This window comes from Sciurus carolinensis, chromosome 4 (assembly GCF_902686445.1).
Source record: "Sciurus carolinensis chromosome 4, mSciCar1.2, whole genome shotgun sequence".
NCBI classification, from domain to species: domain Eukaryota; kingdom Metazoa; phylum Chordata; class Mammalia; order Rodentia; family Sciuridae; genus Sciurus; species Sciurus carolinensis.
In genome coordinates, this window is record NC_062216.1 from 112,095,036 (window position 1) to 112,122,110 (window position 27,075).

Here is a 27,075-nt window from a genome sequence, read left to right on the forward strand (position 1 = left end):
AGGTCTGACCTGACACTGAAATTTGGATGTGTCAGAGTTCTGGGAATTCATGAGGCTCACAAATTGTGAAGTGGCAGCAGGGTGGGGGATGGGGAGGGTTTCAACAAAGGAAGTGAGGTCAGTCAACTATTGATGCCTGCCTGAGCCTTTGGCCATTGTCTCCCCCAGCCTCTATTCCTGTCAGCCTGTGGGGTGAGGTGTCACTGGCCCATCTTGCAGAATCCCATGTTAGAGCAAGACACCTTAGATGTCTACTCCTTCATCTCTCCACCGGCCCTGAGGCCACTTCCTCCACAGCCTTTTCATATGTTAACTTCTTTAACAAACTCCCTCACTGAGGGCCTACTTTGTGTGGGCTTAGCCAGCCAGCATCTTGACTATAGACAGATAAACAGCATGCCCTTTGATTCTGCCTGCAACAGAGGAGTCTGCCACTGTTTATTATGACCATCTAACAGATGAGGGACTGAAGCATGGAGAAGTATCCCTTGACTAAGGTCATACAACTAACCTGGATTCCCAGTAGGTAGTCTGACTTCAGAGTCTGTTTGGATAACCAGGAGGCTAGGAATAAAATCCTGCCACAGAGTACACTCAGTGACTGAAGCAAAAAGTGACAGGGAGGTCTGTACTCCCAGCCCTGGCAGGGGCATCAGGAGAAAGTACTGTTGTCCCTTTGATTCCCATTCTGTTCCCCTCCCCAGCCGCCTGGTCTCAGCAGTATGAGGCTCTGTTCCCTACCGCTAGAGTTCCATTTTGGCGGACTGGGGCTTTTCCTGGAAGGGGAAAATCCAAGGCAGCTCCCAGCGTCTCCATTCTGGCCACCCCTGGTAGGGAGGCCGTCCTTGTCACCGAAATGCTGCAGACGGAGAAGCTCAGCCCACCCTCATCAGAGACCCAGAGCTGCCCCTATTTGGGTCGCTTTACCCCTGTGTTGAGCGCAGACTGGGGAGGCGGCGGAAGAGGGGAGGGGACAGGGTGTGTGTGAAGGGGCTGGAGGGAGGAGGCAAAAAGATTTGGGCCCAGTGAGGAGTCCCAGAGGGCGGGGCCAAAATTTATTCGGACCCTGCGGGCCGCAAACTGCCCTTGCTCCTCGGACACTCCTAGACCGAGAACGCGGGCTGAAGCCGGGTAAGGACAGGTAACCTCCCTCCCGCGCCACCCCTGCTCCTGTCCTTCCTTCGATGCCCCCCTTATGGACGCCGGGGTTCCAGGCTGCTCCCTCAGCGGCTGCGAGCGCCCCCGCCCACCCCAGCCGTCACACGGTGCCTCCCGCTTCAGCTCGGGCCCCCACGGCTCTGGGCCGGGACCCCACGGGACCCCCACGGCGCAAGTCCAAGGCCCGCCCCCTCGGGGAGGCGGATGTGGGAGGCTGGGCGGGGGCGCTGGCCCGTGACCCGGAGCAGGGGGCGACCGGGACGGCGGCCGCGCCGGGGGTCTGGGAGCTGCGCGGGGGAGCGACTGGTCCCGCGGCTCAGCCGGGGTCGAGCGGGCGGCCCGTCGGCGAGCTGGGCAATAGGAAACGGTTTATTAGGAGGGAGTGGTGGAGCCGGGCCAGGCAGGAAGACGCTGGAATAAGAAACATTTTTGCTCCAGCCCCCTTTCCAGTCCCGGGAGGCCGCCGCGCCAGCCGCGCAGAGCGAGCCCCTCCCCGGCCCCAGCACGTCCCGGGCCGCGCCCGGACCCCGGGGCCGGGTCCCCAGTCCAGCGCTGGTCGTGTGTCCGCGGCCGCCACCAGGGAGAGGAGGCGGCCCCCGCTCGCTCACGCTTGCTTCCGCCCGCGGGCCCAAAGGTGAGTCCAGGGCGGTGGCCAGCACGCGAGGCGGCGGCTTGACCCCCGCCCCAGTAAGCCCTTTCTTTGGGTGGATCTCAAAGACCTCTCAGAGAAGTCGCAGCAGGGTCAGTCTGAGCTCAGGATGCGCTGTCTGCATACATCTGCCTATGACCGCACCTGAGACTGGACTGGGAACCAGGAATCGCTCCTGCTAGGTGACCTGGGGGCTGTCACTTAACTTCTCTCTTCTCCTATCCTCATCCATGAAGTGGGCAGAAACGTTCTTGCCCTGCTACTCTCACACGTCCCTCCAGGCCGCTGGGTTGACCCGAGAGTATGTCCATTTTCATTGCTATTGAGTCTCCCCTTGAAGCCACCTTCCCCAGACCTTAACTCCTTCCCACAAGCCTTACCCCCAACCCTGGATGGTGGCATGATTCCCATACCATGGCCTTCTTCCTTCAGGGTCGAGGTTTTCCGTCTGCCTGGACACTAAAACCTCTTGAGGTCTCTGGGTTGGCTGCCTGCTCCTTCTTTTCCCCTCCAAGAAGGGTCCATAATGGGCAGTAGCTCTCATCCCCTATTTATAGACAGCTGGCTTAGTTAAGTTTCTGTCCTCTCTGATTCCTCACTGTTCCATTTGTCCAGTACCTGTCCTCTCACCTGTTCTCCCATGTCGTTGTGCTGTTAAAAGTAGCTATCATTTATTGAGTACTTATTATGTACACCTGTAGATATAATTTGTCTCATTTAATCCTGTTCACAATCCAACAGAAAAGGGATTAATTTATGCCTAGCTTAAACAGGTTCAGACTTGAACAACTTGTCCATTGCACCTTGAATGGTTTAAATAGCAGGATTAGGGTATTGGTAGCATTGATTAAGTGCATACTGTGTACTACTTAGTAATCTGCTGAATAACTTTACTAGTTACATCTATGAAATAAACACTATTACTAGGGATATCATACTGTATACACTCACGAGGAGAGGCCTAAGCCCAGAAAGGCTAAATGACTTGCTCTAATCTTACAGCTCTAAGTGACAGAGGTGTGATCTGTTTTTGTTTTTTTTTTTTTTCTTTTTTTGTGGTGCTGGGGATCAAACCCAGGGCCTTACGCTTGCAAGGCAAGCACTCTACCAACTGAGCTATCTCCCCAGCCCTCAGAGGTGTGATCTGAACCCAGGTCCACATGATCCAGAGCCCCTACCCTAACCTCTATGTCAGACCGCCTTATCTGTAGTTTTGCTTTGCTGAGGTTTCAGTTACTCGCAGTCAACTGTGGTGTCGAAATATTAAATGGAAACTTCTAGAAATAAACAATTCATAAATTTTAAATGGTACACTGTTCTGAGAAGTGTGGTGGAATCTTGCATCATCCCAATCCTTCCTCCCTGGGACATCATGCTGTGTAGACTGGCCACCTGTTAGCCACTTAGGAGCCGTCTTAGTTGTCAGGTTGGCTGAGGAGGCTTTGCAGCGCTTGTGTTCAAGTAACCCTTATTTTACTTAGTAACCACCCCAAAGTGCAGGAGTAATCATTCTGAAAGTGTGGATATTCCAAAAGGAGCTGTTAAGCGCTTCCTTCAAACAAAAAGGTAAAAGTAGATTTTCATTACAGTATGTTGTTATAATTGTTCTATTTTATTGTTAATGTTAATCTCTTTGTGTGCCTAATTTCTAAATTAAACTTTATCATAGGTATATGAAAAAACATGGTATATGTAGGGTTTGGTACTATCCATGGTTCCAGGTATCCACTGAGGGTTTTGGACCGTATCCCCTCAGGTAAGAGGAGGTGTGCTGCCTCTACACTCTGCTGGAGACTAAAATCCAGGCTTGCTTTTGCTCTATCACACTTCTGTGAGGGGCTAATAACATGATGTGAATGAATCGGAAGGGCATCCTGATGTGCACAGCCCAGTCTGGTCCTCTGTGGTCCAGGTTAGACCTAATGGAGCGAGACTGAGGCAAGATGGCCGTGTTTCATGCTGGGCAGCCAGCTCTGCAAACATCACTGCTGCATTGAGCCTTCCTGCTGATGGCAGTGGGTTTTGTCAGTCCCTCAGGTGCACTGGGGAGAAAAAAAATTAACAGCCATCTTCCAGGCACACCTCTACTCTGGCTTACCCACCTGAGACTCAAACACTGACTGCACACAGATGACATCTGGGTGGCAACATTGTAGTTGCAATTAAACTGGAGCAGGGCACCTGTTGATGACAATAGCGAGCAATTTGTTAGCTGGGTCCCATAACATCCTTTTCCTCCTTCGAGGCACTCACCTAATTCCAAACAGTTGGAGGAATAACAATAATCAAAAGAGAAATTATTCTCAGCAATTTTTAAATTTATCAAAACACATTTGGATAGGCTGGGATTGTAGCTCAGTGGTGGAGCGCTTACCTAGCACATATGAGTCATTGGGTTCAATCTTCAGCACCACATTAAAAATAAATAAATAAAACAAAGGTATTGTGTCTATCTACAACTAATATATAGTTGGAGCTGGTGTGGTGGTGCACACCTGTAATCCCAGCTACCTGGGAGGCTGAGGCAGAAGGATTGCAAGTTGGAGGCAGCCTGGGCAACTTAGTGAGATCCTGCCCCAAAATAAAAAATAAAAAAGGATGGGGAATATAGATCAGTTATAGAGCATACCTGGGCTCAGTCCCCAGTACAAAAACCAAACCAACCATATTTCTCTTACCATCCTGAGCCCTAGTTTCCCTGTTGAATTATTGTAAAGATTAAATGATGGAGTGGAACCACCATTTGACCCAGCTATCCCACTCCTTGCCTATACCCAAAGAACTTAAAATCAGCATACTACAGTGATGCAGCCACATCAAGGTTTATAGCCGCTCAATTCACAATCCCAGATTGTGGAACCAACCTAGATGCCTTTCAATTGATGAATGGATGAAGAAACTGTGGTATATATATACAACAGAATATTACTCAGCCATAAAGAATAATAAAATGATGGCATTTGCAGGCAAATGGATGAAATTGGAGAATATCATGCTAAGTGAGATAAGCCAATCTCAAAAAACCAAAGGATGAATGATCTCGCTGATAAGTGGATGATGTCACATAATGGGGGGTGGGATGGAGGCAAGAATGGAGGAAGGAGGGACTGTATAGAGGGAAAAGAGGGGTGGGAGGGGTGGGGGGAAGGAAAAAATAACAGAATGAATCAAACACCATTACCCTATGTAAATGTATGATTACACAAATGGTATGCCTCTACCTCATGTACAGAGAAACAAGATATATCCCATTTATTTTCAATAAAATAATTTTTAAAAAAAGATTAAATGAGATAAACCATTAAAGTTCAGTAGTTGACACATAGTACTCAGGGGAGGTAACTATTATTACTTCATAGTGTTAACTAATGTTTCAACTTAGTTTAAGGTTTGTGATTTGGGGTCAACAAACAGTGAAACTTCTGTCTGTAGGAGAAGTTTCATGCAGTTTTACTTAGAAGTGAATGGATATTGCTAGCCCCCAGAAGTCTGTGCTACAGTCTGGTTCAAGGCAAATCATGTGTGGGTGGGGTGTCCGTCTGAGTTTAGCCTGGTGAGACCTCAGGACCCCTCCTGTACTTAACGTTACGCAGTGCTCGGTCAGGAACTGCAGTCCCAATTTTACTCCATCATATTCCCAGGATTAGACCAGAGGTGAGTTCTGCAAATACTGTGGCCCTTCCCTGCACGGTCAACGACGAGAGCAATGACTCTCCCCACCCTTGCTCCATGGTGTCACCAAGTCCTTGGCTTTGTGTTTAGCCTTGTCTGTCCCTTCCGTTCCAGTTGTTGGGGAGGTCCCTGGGTGGGATGGAGAATCCTTTCCCTTTGTGAGCCATGTCCACTCACCCAGAAGGGCAAAATGAAAGCCTAGGAGCCAATCTTAGCTTCCTGTTGGACACATTTCTCAAAGCATGGCACCCACACAAACTGATCAGAATTCCCTGAGAACTTTTGAAAAATGCATGTTTCTTGCTGGTCTCAGACAGACTGAATCATAATCTGGAGCGGGTGGGGGGCTGGGGATGTAGCTCAGTGGTAGAGCCCTTGCACTTGTCTAGCACATGGGAGGCCCTGAGGTCAATCCCCAGCACTGAGCAGGTGGGGAGAATCTGGAGTTGGAATGAAATCAGAGAACATGCATCCCTAACCCCCTGCAGGGATGTCTAGTAGGGGAAGTGTGTAGGTGGGCTGGGGATGGTCCAACAAGTGGAAGCTTAGGTAGAGGATTCTAGAAGGATGACAGATGCCATGTTTGTTGTTGGCCACCTTTTCTTTCCTGCCTCACCCTCTCCTCAGCAGCTTTCTGGGCAAAGGCTGCTAAGGATGGCTTCCTGCCCATGCCCCAGTGGGCAGATTCAGCTCATTTGGGGCTCTCTCTTCATCCAGCCACCGGTCCCATTGCTTAGTACTGGCCAGAGTCCTCACTGATTGCCCAAAGGGACAAAAGGCAGGTCAGGCAGAGGCTGGGGACACAGCTGCAGCAGCCCAGGGCTCTGTTTCCTTCCCCAGCCAGGGCCTCTGGGGCAGAGGAAGCCCAGGCAGGAAGACCAGAGCTGCCACCAGCCGGAGAGGCCCATGAAGCCCCCCACCCCACCCCCAGCCACCCCACATTCAGAGCCTCAGTGCATTATTCTTTGACAGTGGACCTTCTGTAGCCTAGGTGGCCATATGCCCAGCCCTATAGCCTCATCATGTCAGGCCAAAGGGCACTCTTCCTCCCTCATGTTAACTGCCCTGGTTGGAGAGCCAGTCCCCAGACACATTCCTGAACATTCTTTGCCATTTAGAAAGTCCTTGTCGCTGCCTGACCACAATCCTTGCTTACAGTCTCAGCTCATATCTTGTGGTTCTAAGCTTTGAGAAGTGAAGAGTGGGGTGGCTTGGGACCCAAGTTGGGGACTATCATAGATCAGAATTACTACCCTTAACATTCTCCATCAAACTTCTGGAAAAGTCCAACCTCAGCCAGTCATGGAAGGTCAAACATTCAATGTCTAAATGTGTTTCACTTCCCCTCCCACATCACTGGCCCTCCCCCACCCTTTCCCAGGACAACAAGGAACCAGAAGTGTGCTAGGGAATGACTCTCAGAGGATACCTTTTATTCTGCTAAGGTGGTAGAGAAGTTCCTTTATGCCTGGCATGACCCCACACTGTCCAAGCTACACCTGGTGGTTATAATTCCAAGGACTCAGACGTGTGCTACCATATTAGATCAGGAAACAGTGGAAGGAGCACTGGACTGGGAGTCTGGACACCTGGGTTGAACTCCTGCTACTGCCACTGAGTCCTGCCTGACCCTGGACAAGCCTCCTTCCCTTTCTGAGCCTCAGTCCCTTCTTCTCTAAAGTCAGGAGTTGGACTTCATGATTTCCAAGGTGTCCTTCCAGGATTGTGTCACGTGCATGTCTCAGCCCCAGGTGATTCCTCCAGACCCTGCAGCTGCTCCAGCCTGCCATGAGAATATGCCCTTAATTCCCTGTTGTGCGTGACTCTGCTTGTTCTATCCAGACCTCAATCTAAACAATCTTGATTCCTGTTCCTGGCTTGGCGGGACCCTGAATGGCAGGAAGTGAAGACAGGAGCCTGTTTATGTTTGAGGCAGCCACAGCAGGGGTGGGGGGGGTGGCACTGGGAAAGGAGTGGGCAGGGGTGGAGGCTGGGAGGGGTGGGCAAGAGGCATAGGGAAGAAGGGGGCTGCTAAAGAAATGCTCCATCCACCCCACCCCAGAGCCCTCTGCAGCCTCCCAGCCTGCCTTTGGGTCTGAGCTCAGCAGCAGAGGAGCAGAGCTGGGATTCCCTGGAGCTCACAGGTCACTTAAATATGGGTTTCCACCCTTAACCCTGAACAGGATGGTTTCCATGGGGAAGTGAACCAGGACTTCCCTTGCAGGCCCCGCCTCAAAGCCAGACGTAGTGGGGAGGTGGCCTCCCTGCCTCCCCCCAAAAAACCTCCCAGTGATTTCCTCCTGGTAGGAGGGAGTCACAGTCAGCGGCTGTCACATTTTTTTTTGCAGATCTTACCTCCTCTCCTTCTCTCTCCAGGGACCATGAACTTGGGCCACCTCAGAAGGGGCTTTCTAATACTGCTAATGGCCTTGGGCGTGATTCATGGTGAGTATGGGGGGAGAAGCTGGGAACAGGAGCCTGGATGGGGAAAGGGCTATCTGGGTTCTGCTCAGCTCAACTCTTGCTGGGGCCGAATCTGAAGAACTGGGGAGAAGGAAGATGGGCTTGACTAGAGTCAGGGGGCTAAGAGGCTCGATTAGGCTAAGCTCCTTGCTGTCCTCTTGACACAAAACTGTCAAACTCCAGGGTGGGGACCTCCATCTAAGGTGGAGGGTGGGGTATTGGCAGGAAGAGGCTGGAGAGCCTTCGGGGCTGGGGCTGGGAGCCTGGGCCAGGTCTGGAACTAGAAGAGGAGGTTTGGAGATCACACGGCAGACAGAAATCTGCTTCTCATAGTCTCAGCTGCCCTTGATTGGGGGTGAGGCTCTGAGGGAGGGATGATCAAGGGATGGAAGTAAGAAACCAGGGCCTCAAGGGATTTGTTTGGAGGATTAAAAGGGAGAGGAGTGGGACAGCATGGGTTTTGAGTTCACCTCGGGAGAGCTGTACCCAGAGTGGCTGCACTTCCGGCATGTCTCCCAGGTGACCCCGTGAAGCCCTCTCGGGACCCACTGGTGACCTGCACATGTGAGAACCCACACTGTAATGGGCCTACCTGCCAGGGAGCCTGGTGCACAGTAGTGCTGGTCCGGGAGCAGGGCAGGCACCCCCAGGAACATCGAGGCTGTGGGAGCCTGCACCAGGAGCTCTGCAGGGGACGCCCCACTGACTTCGTCAATCATTATTGCTGCTTCAGCCCCCTCTGTAACCACAATGTGTCCCTGGTGCTGGAGGGTATGTCCAGTGGCCCCAGCAACCCCTCCTTCTCAGACCCTGCCCACCCTGCCCTGCTTTTCTCTCATGCTCTGGCCCATAAGGGGATGGGGTTAGGGGCAGGATACTGGGATCTGACTGGCAGAGTGACCTGACCCAAGGGTGGGGAGCTGGTCTGATGGAAGTTGGAACTCAATATACCTTTCTGACAGCCACCAAAACTCCTCCAGAGCAGCCGGGAGCAAATGGTCAGCTTCCTCTGATCCTGGGCCCTGTGCTGGCCTTGCTGGTCCTGGTGGCCTTGGGTGCTCTGGGCCTGTGGCATATCCGGCAGAGGCAAGAGAAACAGCGGGGCCTGCACAGCAACCTGGGCGAGTCCAGTCTCATCCTGAAGGCATCCGAGCAGGGAGATAGCATGTTGGGGGTATGGACCTGGGGGAACTGGGATCCCTGGTGGAGGGTGGATAGCCAGGAACTACCGAATTAGAAGGGAACACCTGGAGATTAGAGCAGGCAGGGAACTGGGTGAGTAAGGAGCATGCAATGACAGCAGCAGGATGCAGGTTGACAATAGAGAAGGGGGCCATGGCTGGTGGGAGCAGCCTCTCAGTGGCTTCTTGGTATCCCCAGGACTTCCTGGACAGTGACTGCACTACCGGCAGTGGCTCTGGGCTCCCCTTTCTGGTGCAGAGGACCGTGGCACGGCAGGTCACCCTGGTGGAGTGTGTGGGTGAGCAGTGGGTGAGCCCAGGGACGGGGATTGAGTGCTCCCATAAGCCTGGAGGGATGAGAGAGCTTTTGACTTCGGAGTCACAGTTAGGGCCAGGCCTGGGTCAGAATGGAAATTCTGCTGGACAGGGAGTGGGCTGGAGATGGGCCAAGGCTAGGTTCTTCTTCAGGAACAAGAGCAAGAGCTGGTTGAGGGTAGCCTGCATTTGGGTTTAGGTCTCAGAGGTTCTGCAGGTGGGGTTTGTATAGCATAAAATGGGGGGCTTTTCCCAGACTTTGTGTGCCCAGTGTGTGACTCTTCCCCTCCTTTCCTGCACTGGATCAGGAAAGGGCCGCTATGGTGAGGTGTGGCGAGGCTTGTGGCATGGCGAGAGCGTGGCGGTCAAGATTTTCTCCTCAAGGGATGAACAGTCCTGGTTTCGGGAGACAGAAATCTACAACACTGTGTTGCTCAGACACGACAACATCCTAGGCAAGGGGGATGGGCACTGTTCCAGGCTTGGGGTTCTCATTCCCCTGCACTTATGGCTGGAGCCCACAAACCTCCAGACCTTATTAACCTAACCCCGAACTACTCCCAGCCCACATTCAGCCCCAACCTATGACTCCAATTTAGGCCTATGACCTAAGTCTGATCAAGTTCCACCCCAGCCCCAGCCCCAGTTTGGCCCAGCCCATTCCCTGTCTCCCAGCCCCACCCTGACTCGGACCAGTTCAGTCTCTTTCCTCCCTAGACCCTTGTCTGAGCCACCCTGACCCTTCTGCGCACAGGCTTCATCGCCTCGGACATGACTTCCCGCAATTCGAGCACGCAGTTGTGGCTCATCACACACTACCACGAGCACGGCTCCCTCTATGACTTTCTGCAGAGGCAGACCCTGGAGCCCCAGCTGGCCCTGAAGTTAGCTGTGTCCGCGGCCTGCGGTCTGGCGCACCTGCACGTGGAGATCTTTGGCACACAGGGTAAACCCGCCATCGCCCACCGCGACCTCAAGAGTCGCAACGTGCTGGTCAAGAGCAACTTGCAATGCTGCATTGCCGACCTGGGTGAGCCGCCAGTACGGGGCGGGGCAGGGGCGGGCCCTTCGCCGGTGGGCGGGGTTCGCGCGCTCTGCCTTTGCTTTGCTTGTTCTGGTGGATGTGGACCGCGATTGGCACTTTGCTACTTGAAGAAGTGTCTCGTTTCACCGCTGCACGAGGCCCCCACGGGTTCTCTTAACACTCTTTTCAAACCCAGATTCCTTCCACCACCCACCCTGGCTCCAGGAGTTGGGAAAAAAGGGACAGGGCACCCAGGAACCTGGATTCTCTTCCCTGGCTACATTGGTCCCCTGCACCCAACATGAGGTGAAATGGGCATAATAAAGCCTACTTTGCCTATTCACATTTGATAGGTTTTTGGGAACTTTGAGAGCGCTATGAAAGTAAAGGGTAGCCCAGCGTGGTGGCGCATGCCTGCAATCTCAGCAGCTAAGGAGGCTGAGGAAGGACCAGGAGTTCAAAGCCAGCCTCCGTGATTTATTAAGGCCCTAAGCAACTCAGTGAGACACAATCTCTAAGTAAAATACAAAAAAAGGAATGGGGATGTGGTTCAGTGGTTAAATGCCCCTGGCAATCCCCAGTACAAAAACAAAACAAAACAAAACAAAAAAGAGTAAAGGTAACTGGAAACTTCCTTCTAACCACTGTCTTCTGTCTTCCAGCCCATCTCTGTGCAGGTCTCCCTTTGCCTGCCTCTCTATGTGTCACTGTTTCTTTCCATCCCTACCTGTCTGGAAGCCGGCCTCTGCTGGCCAGCATGAATGGCAGGAGTAACAGATTTCACACCCACAGGCCTGGCTGTGATGCACTCCCAGGGCAGCGACTACCTGGACATCGGCAATAACCCGAGAGTGGGCACTAAGCGGTACATGGCACCGGAGGTGCTGGATGAGCAGATCCGCACTGACTGCTTCGAGTCCTACAAGTGGACTGACATCTGGGCCTTTGGCCTGGTGCTGTGGGAGATTGCTCGTCGAACCATTGTCAATGGTGGGTGAGGGCCCACTACGTATAGGGTGGAAGAAGACTGGTGGAGATGGGGGCTTGCTGCCATGGCTGGTGCCCATGACCTGAGGGGCTTTTGACTAGACCTGACATCCCTTCATTGACACTCACCAATGGTTCAGCTGAGGGACCTTTTAAGTTTCATTCTGAGTCTGTGAATCTGGCTATGAAATCTTGGGCTAGTGATAACAACAGAAATATTAATAGCAGCTAATGTTTATTCAGCTTAAAAATGTGCCATATACTCTGCATGTATCAGCTTATTTAAATTTCCTGCATTGGCAGGGAGCGGTATTGCTTAGTGGTTAAGGCACAGGCTTGGAATCAAATTGACCAGGCTTTTTCCCAGATTTTGCCATGATTCTGAACTGGTTACTTAACTTCTCTGTGCCTCAGTTTCCTCATTTATGAAGTAAGAATAAAAATAGCTTCTTAACTGTTGAGCTAATCCAAGGGAAGTATTGAGAACAATCTTTAAAGCTAAACATTAGTGGCTATTATAGTTGTAATAGGATAAGTGCCTGACATAGTATTATCCCCACTTTATGGATGAGAAGACTGAGGCACAGAAGTATAGCCTACCAGAGACAGCATCAGGATCTAAAACCAGGCAATTTGATTCTTTAGCCAGTGTTCTTTATCATTGTGACACTTAAACCTCTCTGGTTCTTGATTTCCTTAGCCACAAAAATGCAGGCTGTCATAGTGCCTGTACTTACAATGGCATCATTTTACTGTGGGTTGCCACGGGGGACTCTGATTAGTGGAGCTGGGAGCTAGTAGAGGCACCTGCCTTGGTCAGCTCTCTGGTGCTGCCTTCTCAGCCCTGGGATAGATGGAGAGCAAGAGGTCGGCTGGATTGGCAGGATCATTGTCAGCCTTTTAGAGGCTGCCCATTGCCCAGACTGCCAGGAGTCCTGACAGGTTGGGGACTATCTTCAGGACATGACTGGAGCCCTCCTCCTTGGGGCAGGAATGTTCTTATTTCCTGAGCCGCTACCAGGAGCCAACCCCCTTGCCAGACTTCATTTGCCTCAGAGACCATACTGACAGCAGGGAGTATCCCTTGGGGAGACTCTCGAGGGGCTCAGACTCCTGGGCTTGAGCTGCCAGAGTAGGCTGTAAGAAGCTGGAGTTGAGAGAAGGGGGCACTGGGACAAAGCCAAGGCCTCCTGGACCAGGCTGCAGGCAGGAAAGGAAGAGCTGGGAGGGAGGCAGCCTGTGGGCTGCTGGGGCGGAGGGGAAGCTCTGTCACCCCACACAGATTCTCAGCGCATTATAAACACTGTAATCTGGTGTCAGCCCCGGCACTGATTAAAGGCTCATTAGACACGCTTAGGCCTCTGCGCAACACTGATTAGGGGCAAGTGGCACAGAGGTGGCCTGGAAACCCGCCACGGGGAGAGCAGCTGGTGAAGGCTCCACTGAGGTGGTGGCCTGTGTGGCCATGGCCCCCAGTCTGGGGCCTGGGAGCAGGATGGGGTGTCTGCAATTCACAGACACTGTTTTCAGAAAGCTCCCAGGGACTGTGCACTTGGGATAATACGAGGCAGGGTAGGGGGCACTGCTGACTGTGGGGGTCAGTGGAGGCCTGTGCCTCTCCTGATGGAGAGTGGATGTTGTTTGAACCAGGGTAAAAATAATTTTTCCTTAGGAAAGGTGTTTTCTGCCCCTTCTTGTCTTTGTTCCAATCCTCATCCAGCAATCAACCAGCTGTCCTCCTTTAAGTGGAGTATGAGGGTCAGGAGCATAGGTTTTGGGGTTAGATATTTGGGCTTCAGTCCTAACTCTGTCTCTTACAACCTGTTGGTCTTAGACAAGTTTCTTAAACTCTCTGGACTTCATTTCTTGGCTTATAAGGTGGAACTCATAGTATTATGTACCTCTTAGGACTGCTGTGAGGATTTAAGATAGAGCACTTAACAGCAGTAGCTGGCACATGGTAAGTGCTCAGTAAACATTAGGTATTGTTATTATGGGGCATCAGAGTTAGTCAGGGCCAGGCAAGGCAGCAGAGGAATGACTGGAATAAGATCTAGCCTAGGGGGCCTGGGGCTGGGGCTCAGTGGCAGAGCACTTGCTTAGCAAGTGTGAGGCACTGGGTTCAATCCTCAGCACCACATAAAAATAAATAAATAAAATAAAGGTATTGTGTCCGTCTACAACTAAAAAAAAGAATTAATAAAAAAAAATTTCTAGCCTAGGAATCCAGTGAGATGCCATTACTAGCTGTGTAACCTTGAGCTCAACTATTCTGAGCATCAGTTTCTTCATTTGTAATACGGGGGCATTAATAGTACCCACCTCACAGGGCTGTCATGAAGACTAACAGGATAATGCATATAAAGTATTTAGAGTACAATGCTTGACACATGAGACATGCAAAAGAAAAGCAGTAATTATATTAGTTATAAATAGATTTATTATATTATAGTATCCCCCTCAGGGTGACGTGACCAGGCAACCAGTTTCCAGACCCCTAGCACAAAACCTGGGCAAAGCTGTCCTCTGGGTTTTATTTGGCCTCTTTGGGGTCTCAAATGATTGCCCAATCCCCCCTTAATCTCCAGGCATTGTGGAGGACTACAGGCCACCATTCTATGATGTGGTACCCAATGACCCCAGCTTTGAGGACATGAAGAAGGTGGTGTGTGTTGACCAGCAGACCCCCAGCATCCCTAACCGGCTGGCTGCAGACCCGGTGAGGACCTGCTGGGGCTGGGATGGCATGGGGTGGGGGCTCACAGCTGAGATTTCTGGGCCTAGGAACTTATGTTTGAGGCCTCTGCTTCTTGGGTAGGCTCTGGGTGTCTTGGGTACTCCCCTCCATATCCCTGGCTTGTGGACCCCCACCCTCCTAGAGCCCTCTGGTCAATCTAAGGTTTTGAGAGCCCTTCACCTTGCCTATGAAAAGTTAGAGGATCTCTGCTATGGAGTTTTTGTCATTTGCCTTTGTTTTTTTTTCCTCAAAACATTTTATGTACTCATACAAAATCATACACACCTGTGTATAAATACAAATTGGCATGTATATGCTCCTAAACACACACTCTCAAACACACACATGCATATCTATGCCAGACTGTTGACCCCAAGAGGTCAAAGAGCATGCCTGTTTTGCTCTCTCTTACACCCCATTACTTATCCCAGTGCCTGGCATGTAATAAAGACCTAATAAATATTTACTGAAAGAATTAATAACTGTACACATGTATATGCACATATGCACACACAGACACACACATTCCTATACAACATACATATCCATTAAAAGTCACATGGGTGCATTCCTGCACATATACCCACTCTCAGGAACCAGAGGAGGTGGGGCTGGCCACCGAGCTTCCTGGGATGGGTTCCTCCCTGGACTGGGACGTTTTGGGGGCAGTACCCACCACCCATACTTCCACTGTCCACTGGGCCCAGCCGTGGTTGGTGGAGGGGCTGGGAGTCACTGCCAACGCACTGGGCCTCAGGCTGCAGTGGGGACGATGTGGGAGCCCCCAGGCTTACAGAGCTGCCCTTCCCCGTGGGTCCTGGAGGTGGGCTGGGTAAGGTGCTCCACTGACACTGTGGGCTCCTAAAGACATGCGTGCTCTCTCTCTTTCTGTGCTGCCTACCTCCATCCCCTCACTCACGCTCCTCTCTCTTCCATTATCTTCCTCCCCTCATCCTTGCTTGGTCCCTTCCTTTCTCCCTCTCACCACTCACCTTTCTCTTGCCCTCCTGCCCACCACTCCCATCTCTCTCTTTCTGTCCCTTCTCTCTTGCTGTCTCCCACTTCTGAGCCATCTGCCTTACGGCCTCCTTTCCACCTTCCCTGTCGGTCCCTGCTCTCCTCTACCTCTCTTCTGACCTCCAGGTCCTCTCAGGCCTGGCTCAGATGATGCGGGAGTGCTGGTACCCCACCCCCTCCGCCCGCCTCACTGCGCTGCGCATCAAGAAGACACTACAGAAACTCAGCCATGATCCAGAGAAGCCCAAAGTGATTCACTAGCCCAGGGACGCTGGACTCACTCTGCTTGCAGTATGGGGTGGCAGGGGATTGTGGCCCAGCTGGGTAGTGTGTGTGTGTGTGTGTGTGTGTGTGTGTGCGCGCGTGTGCTGGGGAGAGGTGCCCCCCTGTGGGGCAGCTGTGCCTGCCCAACTTGGCCCCAAGCCCATCCAGTCAAAAATACAGCTGGGCTGAAATCTGATCCCGCGCCGTCTGGCCTGCTCAAAGTGGCCGGCTCCCTGACGCCTGGCTTTCTCTCCCGACCCCACGCCAGCAGGGTACACCCCCTACCACTCCCAGGGCGGGATGCAAAACAGTATAGCCATGCCAGGGAATCCCAGTCCTGGGCCCAGAGCCTGGTCATACACTTCCCCTGCCCTTGGTCAACCTCACTGCCCCACCAGAGCTGCCAGGGTGGCACAGGGCCCTGTCCAGCTTTCAGCAGATGTTCTATCCTGTCAGACCTCAGCCTCTGACACAAGTTTCAGATACCCAGGTTCCTCAGTTGCCCTCCATGCGTTTATATCTCAGAACCACAACACCTTGGATGCAAGGTCCCTGCTAGCTGAATGCCAGCTGTCAGTAGGAGCTGGGCTGATCCTGCTGCTCCCTGTCCCCTGGCTATTCTAGCTGACTTGTTAGGGCATTAAAATTCAAGGGGTCCTGATGAGGTATGACAGGATCATATGGCAGTGGAGAGATGTCAGGTCAGGCAGGTAAGGCCCAGGACTTTCAGGATAATTGAGAGGACGTTGGGTTAAGTGTGGCAGTGGGTAGGAAGGAAGGTTTGAGTGGGAGTCAGGAGAACTGAGTTGGGTCCTAGGTACTTGCTTCATGCCTCCAGGCTGGGCCTTTAGTCTTAGGACCTTTGTTTCTTCATCAATATACTGGAAGATTTGGTCCTGATGTCCTTTGAGGTTTCTTCAGCTCCAGTTTTCTTTGAATGTCACCCTGTGTGAGAGCTCAGCTCATCAAGCTCTCCTGCTCCTATGCTCTGGCCGCTGGCAATCTGCCTCAAGATGAGAATGTGAAATGCTTGTATCAGAGGCTAGGAGGATCTGAAGGGCCTAATTCTGCAAGCTCCAGTTCTTGCCTTAGGCCATGCCAGTGACCATCCTTGAGTTCAGACAGCCCTGAGCCTTCTGGCTGAAGCAAGCCTCCCATCCACTTTGTGGCTTGGCCTTCTCTGCCTCAAGGCTGAGGGACAGCTTCCTATGTGACCTGCAAGATGCAAAAGAAATATGGCTCCAGCCAAGAAGCCTCCAGCACCCAGGTCCTGCTCTATACTGGCCCGGTTCCATATTCTTGATCCAGAGAGTCTTTGTGGGTCTTGGTGACAGTAGAGAAACACACAAAAAGTTCAGCATTTGGAAACGTCAAGGTGTATGCCCATGTACTGAGCAGATGATCCTGGAGCCTGGGTGGGTAGATGGTGTGGAGGGAGATATGTTGGAGGCTGAACTTTAGGGAATATTGTATGTGGGGTCTCAGGCTAAGGACAGGGCAGCCCTCAGCTTGAGAAGACGTGGCCTAGCAGTCCTCAGGCCTTGGGGACAGAGAAGGAAGGCTCATGCTCTCCCCAACCTCCTAGAAGGACTACTGGGGTGTGTCTTCCTCCACCCCACTGCAGAGGTTTCCCAGGCAGATCTCCCAGCATTGTGCAAGGCAGGGAGAAGAACCAGGAAGTGAAACTGGGTGAAAACAGAAAGCAGCCGGTTCCTGGAATACTAGGGCAGAGTTTGCAGGTTCTCTGGTCACTGGAATCCACCCAGTCCAGGATCAAGGCTCCCATTTGGAAGATTTTATGTCTACTAAATTTGGGGTTAAACTCTTCCTGAAACTCCACAACCAGAAACCCAAGACAGGAGCTCCCTAAAGCCTGGAAAAACCCTATATGAAGAAGGTCTGAGAGAGGAGCTGGAGTGACAGGGGAGGGTGGAAAGAAGGGGTCACACTGGAGAGTGGTCTACAAATGCATCTGAGTGGAGGAGGTGTTGCAGAGTAGAAATCATACTTTTTTTACCTGGAGATACTGTTTAGGGGAGCACTTAGCTCGTGCCCAGCTACATAGTAGGCCCTCAATAAACCATGATTGAACGTTGAGCTCCTGTGGAGTCTTCCCAGGTCAATGCGTCTGTAGTGGTCCCTTCACACAGATACAGAGGGAGCTTGTGGGGACCAGGAAGGAGGGGACCCCAGGATTCACGCCTCCGCACTGCTCGTGGGCAAGTCACAGCTTCTGAAAACCCCTGCTAGACTCCCAGCGGTACTCAAATCATGCGACTGGGAGTGTCTGCGATCGCGCGCCTGCCACGTCGCCCTCTGCTGGCCGCGGGTCTGGCCAGCGGCCGCCTCCCTCCCCCGCGCAGAGCCGGGCAGGCCTTTCTTTAGGCTGGGGACTTCTTTCCCAGCCGCGTGCGCCAGGCACCGTGCGTGCGCTCATCTGCCCTTCTGGTTAACCGGGACTGTCCCCGAAAACCACACCTAGCAGGGAGCTCTCTGAGTCCTCAGAAGCGACTTGATCTGCTCTCAATTCCCTGTTCTCAATTCTCTATTCAAACGGGATCCCCACCTTGTATGGAATCGATCCATACCCCCAGAATGGGAAGCTCTTGGGGATCCACCCTGGCGCCTTAAGCTCAGAAAGCATCTCACTCCCTTTTCCACACTCCCCGGAAATTGTGAGCGCGACATACCACCAGGGAGGCAGGTACTTAAGCTGGGAGGGGCCTAGGCGGGACCCAGCGGCGGGGAGCGGTAGATTGCCCAGTCTTGAAAATCTGTGTCTTTGTGTTGGAGGAAAGGGAAAACACTGGGAGGCGTCCCTAGTCCTTCTACCACGAAGGACTTCGCCTGCTCCCTGTAGTCCTCCAGGGGGCCCATGCCTTCCGCACACAGTTCACGGATCCCCGACACAGTGCCTTCTCAGAGGACTCGAGCGCCCTCTTTGACGCGCTGTGGCTTTTAGCATCTTAGCTTTTCGCTCCCGCAGACGTCTTCCTCCTGCGCCTGGCAGGTCCCAGTGGGCACCCTGATAGCCACACTGTGATTGCACAGCTGGAAGAAAAGCAGTAGGAAAACTGCTCTGCAAATAATTCCGTGGAAGTTGGGCGGGATCCGAAAGAACTGGCCCATTGCTATGCAGGGTTAGAAGAGTCCTTGTGATGTCACCATCCCCAAGCCTCTTTCTTCATGTAGAGCCCTAGGGAATTACCTTGGAAGGAAGAAAATGTGCTGCCCTCTGATCTTGACTTTGCCCTGATTTGCTGGGAACCCTCAGCCTCCAACTCCCTACCTATATACAAAGAGGGCCAGCATCCTCTGTGTGGCAAGGGCCTTCTCTGAGGGGTGATGGGTGCTACGGCATGCTGAAGTGGGGTGAAGGTGGCCCTGAACCATGATCCTTGCTGCTGAAGCCCACTCTTCCACTGCCAAGGTCTCATGGAACCCAGGTTCGTTTATTTATTTATTTATTATCTGGGATTGAACCCAGGGGTGTTTAACCACTGGGCCACATCTCCAGCCCGTTTTAAAATATTTTATTTAGAGACTGGATCTCTCTAAGTTTCTTATTTGGCTGAGGCCAACTTTGAACTTGCAGTCCTCCTGCCTCAGCTTCCCAAGCTGCTGGGATAATAGGCGTGCACCACCGTGCCTAGCTCGTTACCCAGGTAAGGTTCTTAAGGACAGTTCTCTCTACCTTCCCAGGCACCATCCTCCCTCAGTCCTGCCTCACATTAGCTTTCAAGGAGGGTTCTCTGTTTCCTTCCTGACATTAAAATCAACAACCCAAAAGATGGCAAAGTCATCTGGCCTAGAAGGCATGCCCTGGGGGTGGACTGGGGGTGCACATCCCAAGTCCATTGTCCCCGGGCTGGAACCGATGCTAGCTATGCAATCATCACTCTGGGTGGGCGACTCTTGGAACGAGCTGCTTCCACCAGGGCCACATTCAGTTTGCTAGAAATAGAGACAGAGGGCTTCTTGACTTTGCATATGATTTGCATAATGTCATAGACACACAGTCTATTTTCAGGCAGTTTTCAGGTTTAAGTGTTGTCACTGCTGCCCTGCGGGGTGTCATGTCTGGATGAGTCTCTTCTCTGTTCTTTCTCACCCACCCACTCTTATTGACCTACATCCCCAACTGCAGGAGCAAATGATGAAGCAGGGGGAGAGTGGGGTTGTCCAGGGAGACACAAGCAGGGCAAGAGACACAGGAATTTCCTTTATCACCACCATCACTAAAAGTAGAGTCTGGTTGCTCAAGGGCAACTGGTAAGCAGAAGATAAGGAACAGGAAGCCAGGTAGTCCATCTCCTTCCCCACTCTTCTATCAGGACAGCCAGTTCCTGTGCTCTCTATTCAGTCTTCTGCCGTTTGAAGAAAGATGTCTAGATAGATAAACCTGAAACCACCCAGAAAACTTTGTTTGGCCCACATATCCCTTTGGGGCATTTATTTTCAGCACTTAGATTTGATCTTTGCCTCCTGGGAAATCTGGCCCTTGGTTTGCCACACTCCTGGGAGACAAATCTGAGAGATCAGGATCCTAGTTTGATGATAAAATTTTTTTGTGGTTGTTGTTAGGATTGGAGATTGAACCCAGAGGGTTGGGCATGGTAGGCAAGTGCCCTACCACTGAGCTACATCCCCGGCCCTTTTTTATTTTTTATTTTGAGATAGGGTTTTGTGAAGTTTCCCAGGCTGTCCTTCAACTTGCAGTCCTGTCTCAGCCGCCCGAGTAACTGGGATTCCAGGTGCATGGCACCATACCTGGTGTGATGATCAATATTTTTAAAGCAACTGGCACACAGAAAGAGGCCAATCAGTGCTACAGTGACCCTCCTCTCTCTCATCTAAAAGTCTATGTTAAGCACCTGGTTGTTCCAGTCTCGGGCACCCAACACAGGCACCAGTCAGTCTCTCAGGGCTCAAAGGCTCATACATCAGAAGGGTCGGTTAGGCTGACTGTCAAGAAATTGTCTGTGACCTTGGTGGGTACTTGGCCTCTCCTTGGAAGGAGAGAGATTGGTAGGATTAGAGGCAAAGACAATTCTCCTCACCTTATAGCTTGGGCTGTTTGGTGACCTTTCTTGGTCATAGAGGGTCAGGGCTAGAGTCCCTCTCAGGTTTCCTTCTGCAGACCCTCAGACCTCAGGGCCTATTTGGTGTGCTCTCTTCCTGTGTACATGGGAGTAGTCATTAGATGGCAGGGCAAAGAGCCTAGGTCCTGGGAATCAAGAGGCCACCCAGCCAGGCTGCCCCATAGCAACACACTACCCAGAATTCCCAGTCTCTGGCGTCCAGTCCCCCTGGACCTGCCTCATCCCCTCAGGCAGGCGTTTCCTGTTGATAAGAAACTCAGTCACAAACACTGATAAAGAGATGAAAAAAGGAAATTGACAGGCTTGGTATAATGGGCATTTTGTCTGCCTTTTCTACCCCTCTTCCTTTTCTGGGCACCACCTCCCAAACTGCTTCCCAGAACTGAGCAGAAAACATGCCCCCCACCTCCACTCTGGGCCCTATTTTGGAGTTTCCAGGAATTTATCCTGGAGACTTACATAGTCCTCAGAGGCAGAGCCTAGCTCAGCCTGGATTGGGATAGGAGCCTAGAGGCAGGAAGCACTGGGTGCCGAGGCCCCCAGGCCCAGGGAAGAGGGCAGTGGCGCAGGAAGGAAGGGCTGTCGGGCACAGGTTGCATCTACAGCCTTTCCTCCTCCTTTCCTCTCCCTCCTCCCAGAGGCCTGGATCCAAGACATGGTTAGGTGGTTGGATAGTCTATAATTAGTGGATTTTCCATCATTTTAGTTTCAGGCTTATTAATGGAAAAACTCATTAATTTTGACTACTAATTTGGAATCTATGATCCTCTGAGACAAGAAGCAGGATGGATGTTTAGGAAAATAGGTAAAGAAAACAAGTTTTCAAGACATGCCCTACTGCCCTTCTAGGGTTTGGATTTACAAGCTCAACTTGACAAAGGCAGTTTTTCTAAAGCAATCTGCCTGCAGTTAAGATAAACTGCCACCAGGGGGGTGAGGAGGCTTTGCCTGCCACTGGTGCTTCAAGTTGTCATCACTCAGGCAAAAGGTGCTAAAAGATTTTATATTTGATAATTCTTTTTCCCTCCTCCCCAGAGATGCAATCCCTTAATAAAACAGGCAAGCCTAAAGAAATGGAATAGACTCTTCTAATACATGGCCAGTGTTTCAAAGAAAACCAACAGCTGTACACAACTTGGAGACTTTCTCCTGAACACTTAACTATTTCCAGTATTGACCAGGGCCTTATCCCGGCTTCAGGCCTCCATGCCTCTCATCGCATCTTCCCCCAGTGCTGGGGATGGAACCCAGGGGCCCTCTACTACTGAGAGACAGCCCCAGACCTCTTCATTTTTTATTTTGAGACAGAGTCTCACTAAGTTGTCCAAGCTGTCCTCAAACTTGTAGTTACAGGTGTGTACCATCACACCTGGCTCTCCCACTGCATTTCAAAATTTTTTTGTGGTTGTAGATGGACAGAATGCCTTTATTTTGTTTATTCTGTGCGATGCTAAGGATCGAACCCAGTTCCTCACGCATGCTAGGCAAACACTCAGCACTGAGCTCCAGCTCCAGTGCCCAGTATGTTCTTGATATCTGATGGAAGGAGCAGAGAAGTAAAGAGCAAAAGGTTTTATTTTAGTCAAAATTCCAGCTGGCATTTGTTTTGTTTTGTTTTTCAGTTGATTCAACAAAAGTATTCCCAATTTTATATGAAAGAGTATGTTCATGAAGACCTAAGCCAAAGTTTTCCTTATTTTAGTTTACTTTTTTTCCCCCTAGTTTTCACCTAGTTTTCAATCCCCTAGCTGGGGATTGAACCCCAGGACTAGTCTAGTGGTCCACCATTGAGCTACATCCTTAGTGCCTAGGTTACTTTTTGAATAAATTATGCATTCACAAGATTCAAAAGCAAACATGTGAAAAGGTGGGAAATGTCTCCTTTCCATCCTTATCACCCATCCGCCCAGGTTCTCGGATCCCCAAAGAAACTCTGGGTCTTTCTTAGTTGTTTATGTTCTGTCTTTCCAAAGTGTTTTGTATATGTATACAAGTGGATTTGGACACAGATTTTTGTCCCTCTTACCCCTTACACAAAAGTAGTATCACTCTCCTGTAATCTCAGTTGCTTGGGCGGCTGAGGCAGAAGGATCACAAGTTCAAACCAGCCTCAGCAACTTAGTGGGGCCCTAAGAAACTATGCAAGACCCTGTCTCAAAATAAAATAAAAAATAAAGTGCTGGGGATATGGCTTTGTGGTTAAGTGCCCCTGGGTACAATTCCCAGTATCCCCCCAAAAAACACTATATTCCATTTTTCTATAGAACATTATTCTGAATTTTATTTAATAACATTTCACTTACTAATATTTATCTTGGAGATCTTTACATATCAGTATAGAGAGCTTTTGCTCTCTCTATTTTTTTTTAACTACTGGGGATTGAACTCAGGGGCACTCGACCACTGAGCCACATCCCCAGCCTTATTTTGTGTTTTATTTAGAGACAGGGTCTCACTGAGTTGCTTAGTGCCTCACTTTTGCTGAGGCTGGCTTTGGACTCGAAATCCTCCTGCCTCAGCCTCCCGAGTCACTGAAATTACAGGTGAGTACCGACGAGCCCAGCTGCTTTCTCTATTTTTAACAACAGAATAGAATTCCCCTGTTTGAATGTACTATTATCAAACCAGTTCCTATATTTGGAAGTTTTAGTTATTTCCTATCTTGGTCATTACGAACCATGCTGCAAGTGAATAAAGTTAAGTGGCATCTCTTTATTTCTTTCAAGTATATCTGTATGATAAACTCTAAAAAGTGGAATTCCTGGGTCAAAGGACATGTGAATTTGGCAAAGTCAATTTTCAAGAAATGCAAAGGAGGACAGGTGCAGTGGCAAATGCCTGTAATCCCAGCAGCTCTGGAGGCTGAAGCAGGAGGATTGTCAGTTCAAGGCCAGCCTCAGCAAAAACAAGACTCCTAAGTAACTCAGTGAGACCCTGTTTCTAAATAAAATACAAAACAGGGCTGGGGATGTGGCTCAGTGGTCGATTGCCCCGAGTTCAATCCCTGGTACCCTCCCCCACAAAAAAAGAAAGAAAAGCAAAGGAGGAGACTCACCCTGGAAGGTTATGAAAACACAAGTCACAGAATAATATAATAGTAACAGACAAGTGGATAAATAGACAAGTGAAACATAGAAACTCAGAAATAATCCACATACATCTGAGAACTGATATGTGCTAATGTGTACATCAAAAATTAGTAAAGATGATGGCTAAAAGTTATAGAATTTTTTAGAGGATTATGAAAATGTTCTAAAATTGATTGTAATAATGATTGTACAATTCTGTGAATATAGCGAAAGTCATTGAATTATGTAACTTAAATGGGTGAATTATATGGGACGTGAATTCTATCTCAATAAATCTGCGAAGATGTTAGTGAAGGGACTGAGATGTTACTTGGTGGTAGAGCACTGCTTATTGCATGTGAGGCCCTGGGTTTGATCCCTAGCAGTGTAGAAAAAAAAAAAAAAGAATATTAGTGAAGGAAGTCTAGAGTTTTAGATAGTTTTAGGAACATTGGATCCATGTTTGGACGTAAATGCAGTTGAGTCTGTACCTTTCATCAAATACAAAATGGACTCTAAATGGATTAAGGGCCAAAATGTAAAATGCAAGACTCTAAGGTTAACAAAAGAAAATGTGAGAGAGCATTCTTTTGCCCGAAGGATGGAAAGATTCCGAGAAGACCCATGAAGCACAAGTTGTAAAACCAACAAACAAAAAAATATGGGGATCTCAAAAAACCAAAGGAAGAATGATATCGCTAATAAGTGGATGATGACACATAATGGGGGGTGGGAAGGGTTAGTGTTGGGGTTGGAGTTGGGTTTAGGGAGGGGGGCAGGAATGGAGGAAGGAAGGACTGTATAGATGCAGGGGAAGGGTGGGAGGGGAAGGGGGGAAGGGAAAAAATGGCAGAATGAATCAAACAACATTACCCTATGTAGATTTATGATTACACAAATGGTATGCCTTTACGCCATGTACAGACAGAGAAATAACATGTATCCCATTTGTTTACAATTTTATAATAAAAAAAAAAAAAAGAAAAGAAAAGAAAAAAAAATATGGGGGCTGTAGTTGTAACTCAGTGGGAGTTCACTTGCCTAACATGTGTGAGACATGGTTGGAATCTCAGCACTGCATATGAATAAATAAATAAAATAAAGGTCCATAGACAACTAAAAAATATTTTTAAAAATATGGACATGACTCTACCAGTTCATTCTTAAATTATACACCATGGATAAATTTAACATTTGAAAGCTAATAAAGTTATTAGGTAGATGATAAACTGGAAGGAGATATTTATAGTCCCTAAAACGGCTAAACCATTAATGTCTACATTATATAAGACACTCCTGAAAATCAACAAGACCAATAGAAAAAATAGGTAAAAGACATGAAGAGTTAATTCATAAAAGAAGTCCAAATGACTAACAAATATAAAAAGGAATGTTCTAATTCACTAGTAATCAGAGAAATGCACATTTAAATGACACACTAACATCCATCAAAATGGCAAAATTAGAAAAATGAGTAATGCCTAGTGTTGACAAGGATGTGGAAAAGTAGGAACTCTTGTGCAGTTGTTGCAGAAGTATAAACTGGCAGAGCATTTTTAGCATTATTTAAAGAACGTGGTATGCCTTTGCCATTTGACTTTGTGATACCATTACTTGTATATATCACAGAAAAATTCTTACACAAGTCCACAAGGAGACACCCATGAGGCGGAACTTCAACACACTGTTGCTTGGGGTAACTGAGAGTTGGGACAAACCTTAGCATCCACCCCTGGGGGAATAGATAGATAAAATGTGGATGAATCTTTCAGAATATGAAATCATTCATTGGAAACAATGAGCCATATATAGAAATTATTTATGTATATATTACATACACACACACACATACATACACATATATACCCACAGCAATATAGATCTTAAAAATAGATAACTGATAGCAAAAAAAGAGAATGAGTTTTATAGCACAATGCCTTTTCATATTAAATGCAGGCATATCCAAAACAACATTATGTTCTTAACAAGGACATGCATATAATTCAGGACATGGAACAAGTTCTCATGGAGCATCTCACAGTGCCTGTGGGGTCAGGAGAGCAAGATAGATGAAGACTGAATGGGGATTGGAGAAGGAGCTGGAAAATTACATCTAAGAGAGGCCTTATGCCTTGCACAGGATATGGATGATAACATGCTGCTAAGTGGCTTGGTTAACTTGAAGCCTGCCGAGGGGAAAAAAAAAGAACCCATTCCACAGAGTTGAGTCTAGATTCAGCTCCTCTTGAGCTTTTGAACCTGGTCAGGAAACAGATCAGAAGGGATTCAGTGTCCTCATCTCTCAGTGGGGATTATACATAGGTGGTTATGAGGAATCATGATTGTGTGGGCAAAGAACCTGACCAGAACTGTTGTTCAATAAATAATAATGCCAATGGTAGGACCTTGTCCTTGCCCACAGTGTTCCTGGCTTCAGTTCTGCAGAGTCGCAGGCTGGCCTGGTGTCAACACCTTGTGCTTCGCTCCTCAGTCCCTAGCTCTCTTATCTCCCAGGCCTGCTCATCTGGGCAGCAGCTGAGAGAGATTGGCAAGAAAAGGAGAAAGCCTCGGACCACATATATGTATTTTGATGTTTCTCAATTTATATTTATTTATTTGATTCCAAAACGGCTCCTCATCCTGCACTCACTGGCGACTCCCTTTGGATCAATACTTTAGTGAGGTCTTTTGAGAAATGAAATTTATATTCACGCCTCACCGTTCCCTTAGTAACAATCTCCCGCAATCAGATCTGCTCTCTGGTGGAAATGGCCTTTGGAAAGTGCTTGTGTGGTACACAGTTGCACGATCTTACCTTTGCCAGAAATGTTTTCTGATGTAGCCAGTATCTTTTCCAGAAAAAAAAAAATTAACTACATTTAAGCAGACTTAACAAGGTCTTAAAATAGATATAAAGTGGTTTCACCCCACAAGGGGAATTCTTAAAATACTAAAGTACTGTTTTTAAGCATAGTCAAGTACTTCAGAAACACTCATTTACATTGCAAACAATTTCTATGCTAATTACAAATGATTCTTTCCCAACCACTAGGTAATATTTTGTATTACTGTTTGTACCTGAAATAAATACAATTATTTTTCTTTCTTTTGTTTTTTTAACCAACATTCACTTATTCAAAATGACCTTTTCACACATCTCCCAGATTTGCATTTTTATTGTATTTCAGATGTGAATTTGAGAATTTGATCCATAGTATTGAGGTACAAACATAAAAACAGATTTATCACAGCTGTTTTGATAAGAATGTTGCAACTCTCTGCTCCTCCAATAAATCTCTTTCAAACCTTCTATATTTCAACAACCAAAATTCCATATGCTGAGTTTGCTTCTTGTTTCTAGAGAAAGTAGAAGCCCAAGATGCCCTCAAGGGCAGGTGTCAAACCTCTAAGGTTGCCTGTATCTACTTCTCCCCCGCT

At 49.2% G+C, this 27,075-nt stretch overlaps 1 protein-coding gene across 3 annotated transcripts; it reads left to right on the forward strand.

Moving 5' to 3' along the window:
- Positions 1 to 1,008: 1,008 nt before the first annotated feature.
- Acvrl1 (activin A receptor like type 1) lies at positions 1,009 to 17,564 on the forward strand. 3 transcript variants are annotated; one of them, XM_047549895.1, is made up of 11 exons: positions 1,009 to 1,141; positions 1,597 to 1,792; positions 7,856 to 7,924; positions 8,462 to 8,713; positions 8,905 to 9,116; positions 9,323 to 9,422; positions 9,747 to 9,893; positions 10,193 to 10,468; positions 11,255 to 11,452; positions 14,038 to 14,168; positions 15,330 to 17,564. In XM_047549895.1, exons 3-11 carry the CDS (start codon positions 7,861 to 7,863, stop codon positions 15,462 to 15,464), a joined length of 1,515 nt encoding a protein of 504 aa, XP_047405851.1. In that variant the 5' UTR covers positions 1,009 to 1,141; positions 1,597 to 1,792; positions 7,856 to 7,860; the 3' UTR covers positions 15,465 to 17,564. The 3 variants fall into 3 exon arrangements, with proteins under 3 accessions (XP_047405851.1, XP_047405853.1, XP_047405852.1); XM_047549897.1 differs by having other exon boundaries at positions 8,923 to 9,116; XM_047549896.1 differs by lacking the exon at positions 1,597 to 1,792 and having other exon boundaries at positions 1,061 to 1,141.
- The last annotated feature ends 9,511 nt before the right edge of the window (positions 17,565 to 27,075 follow it).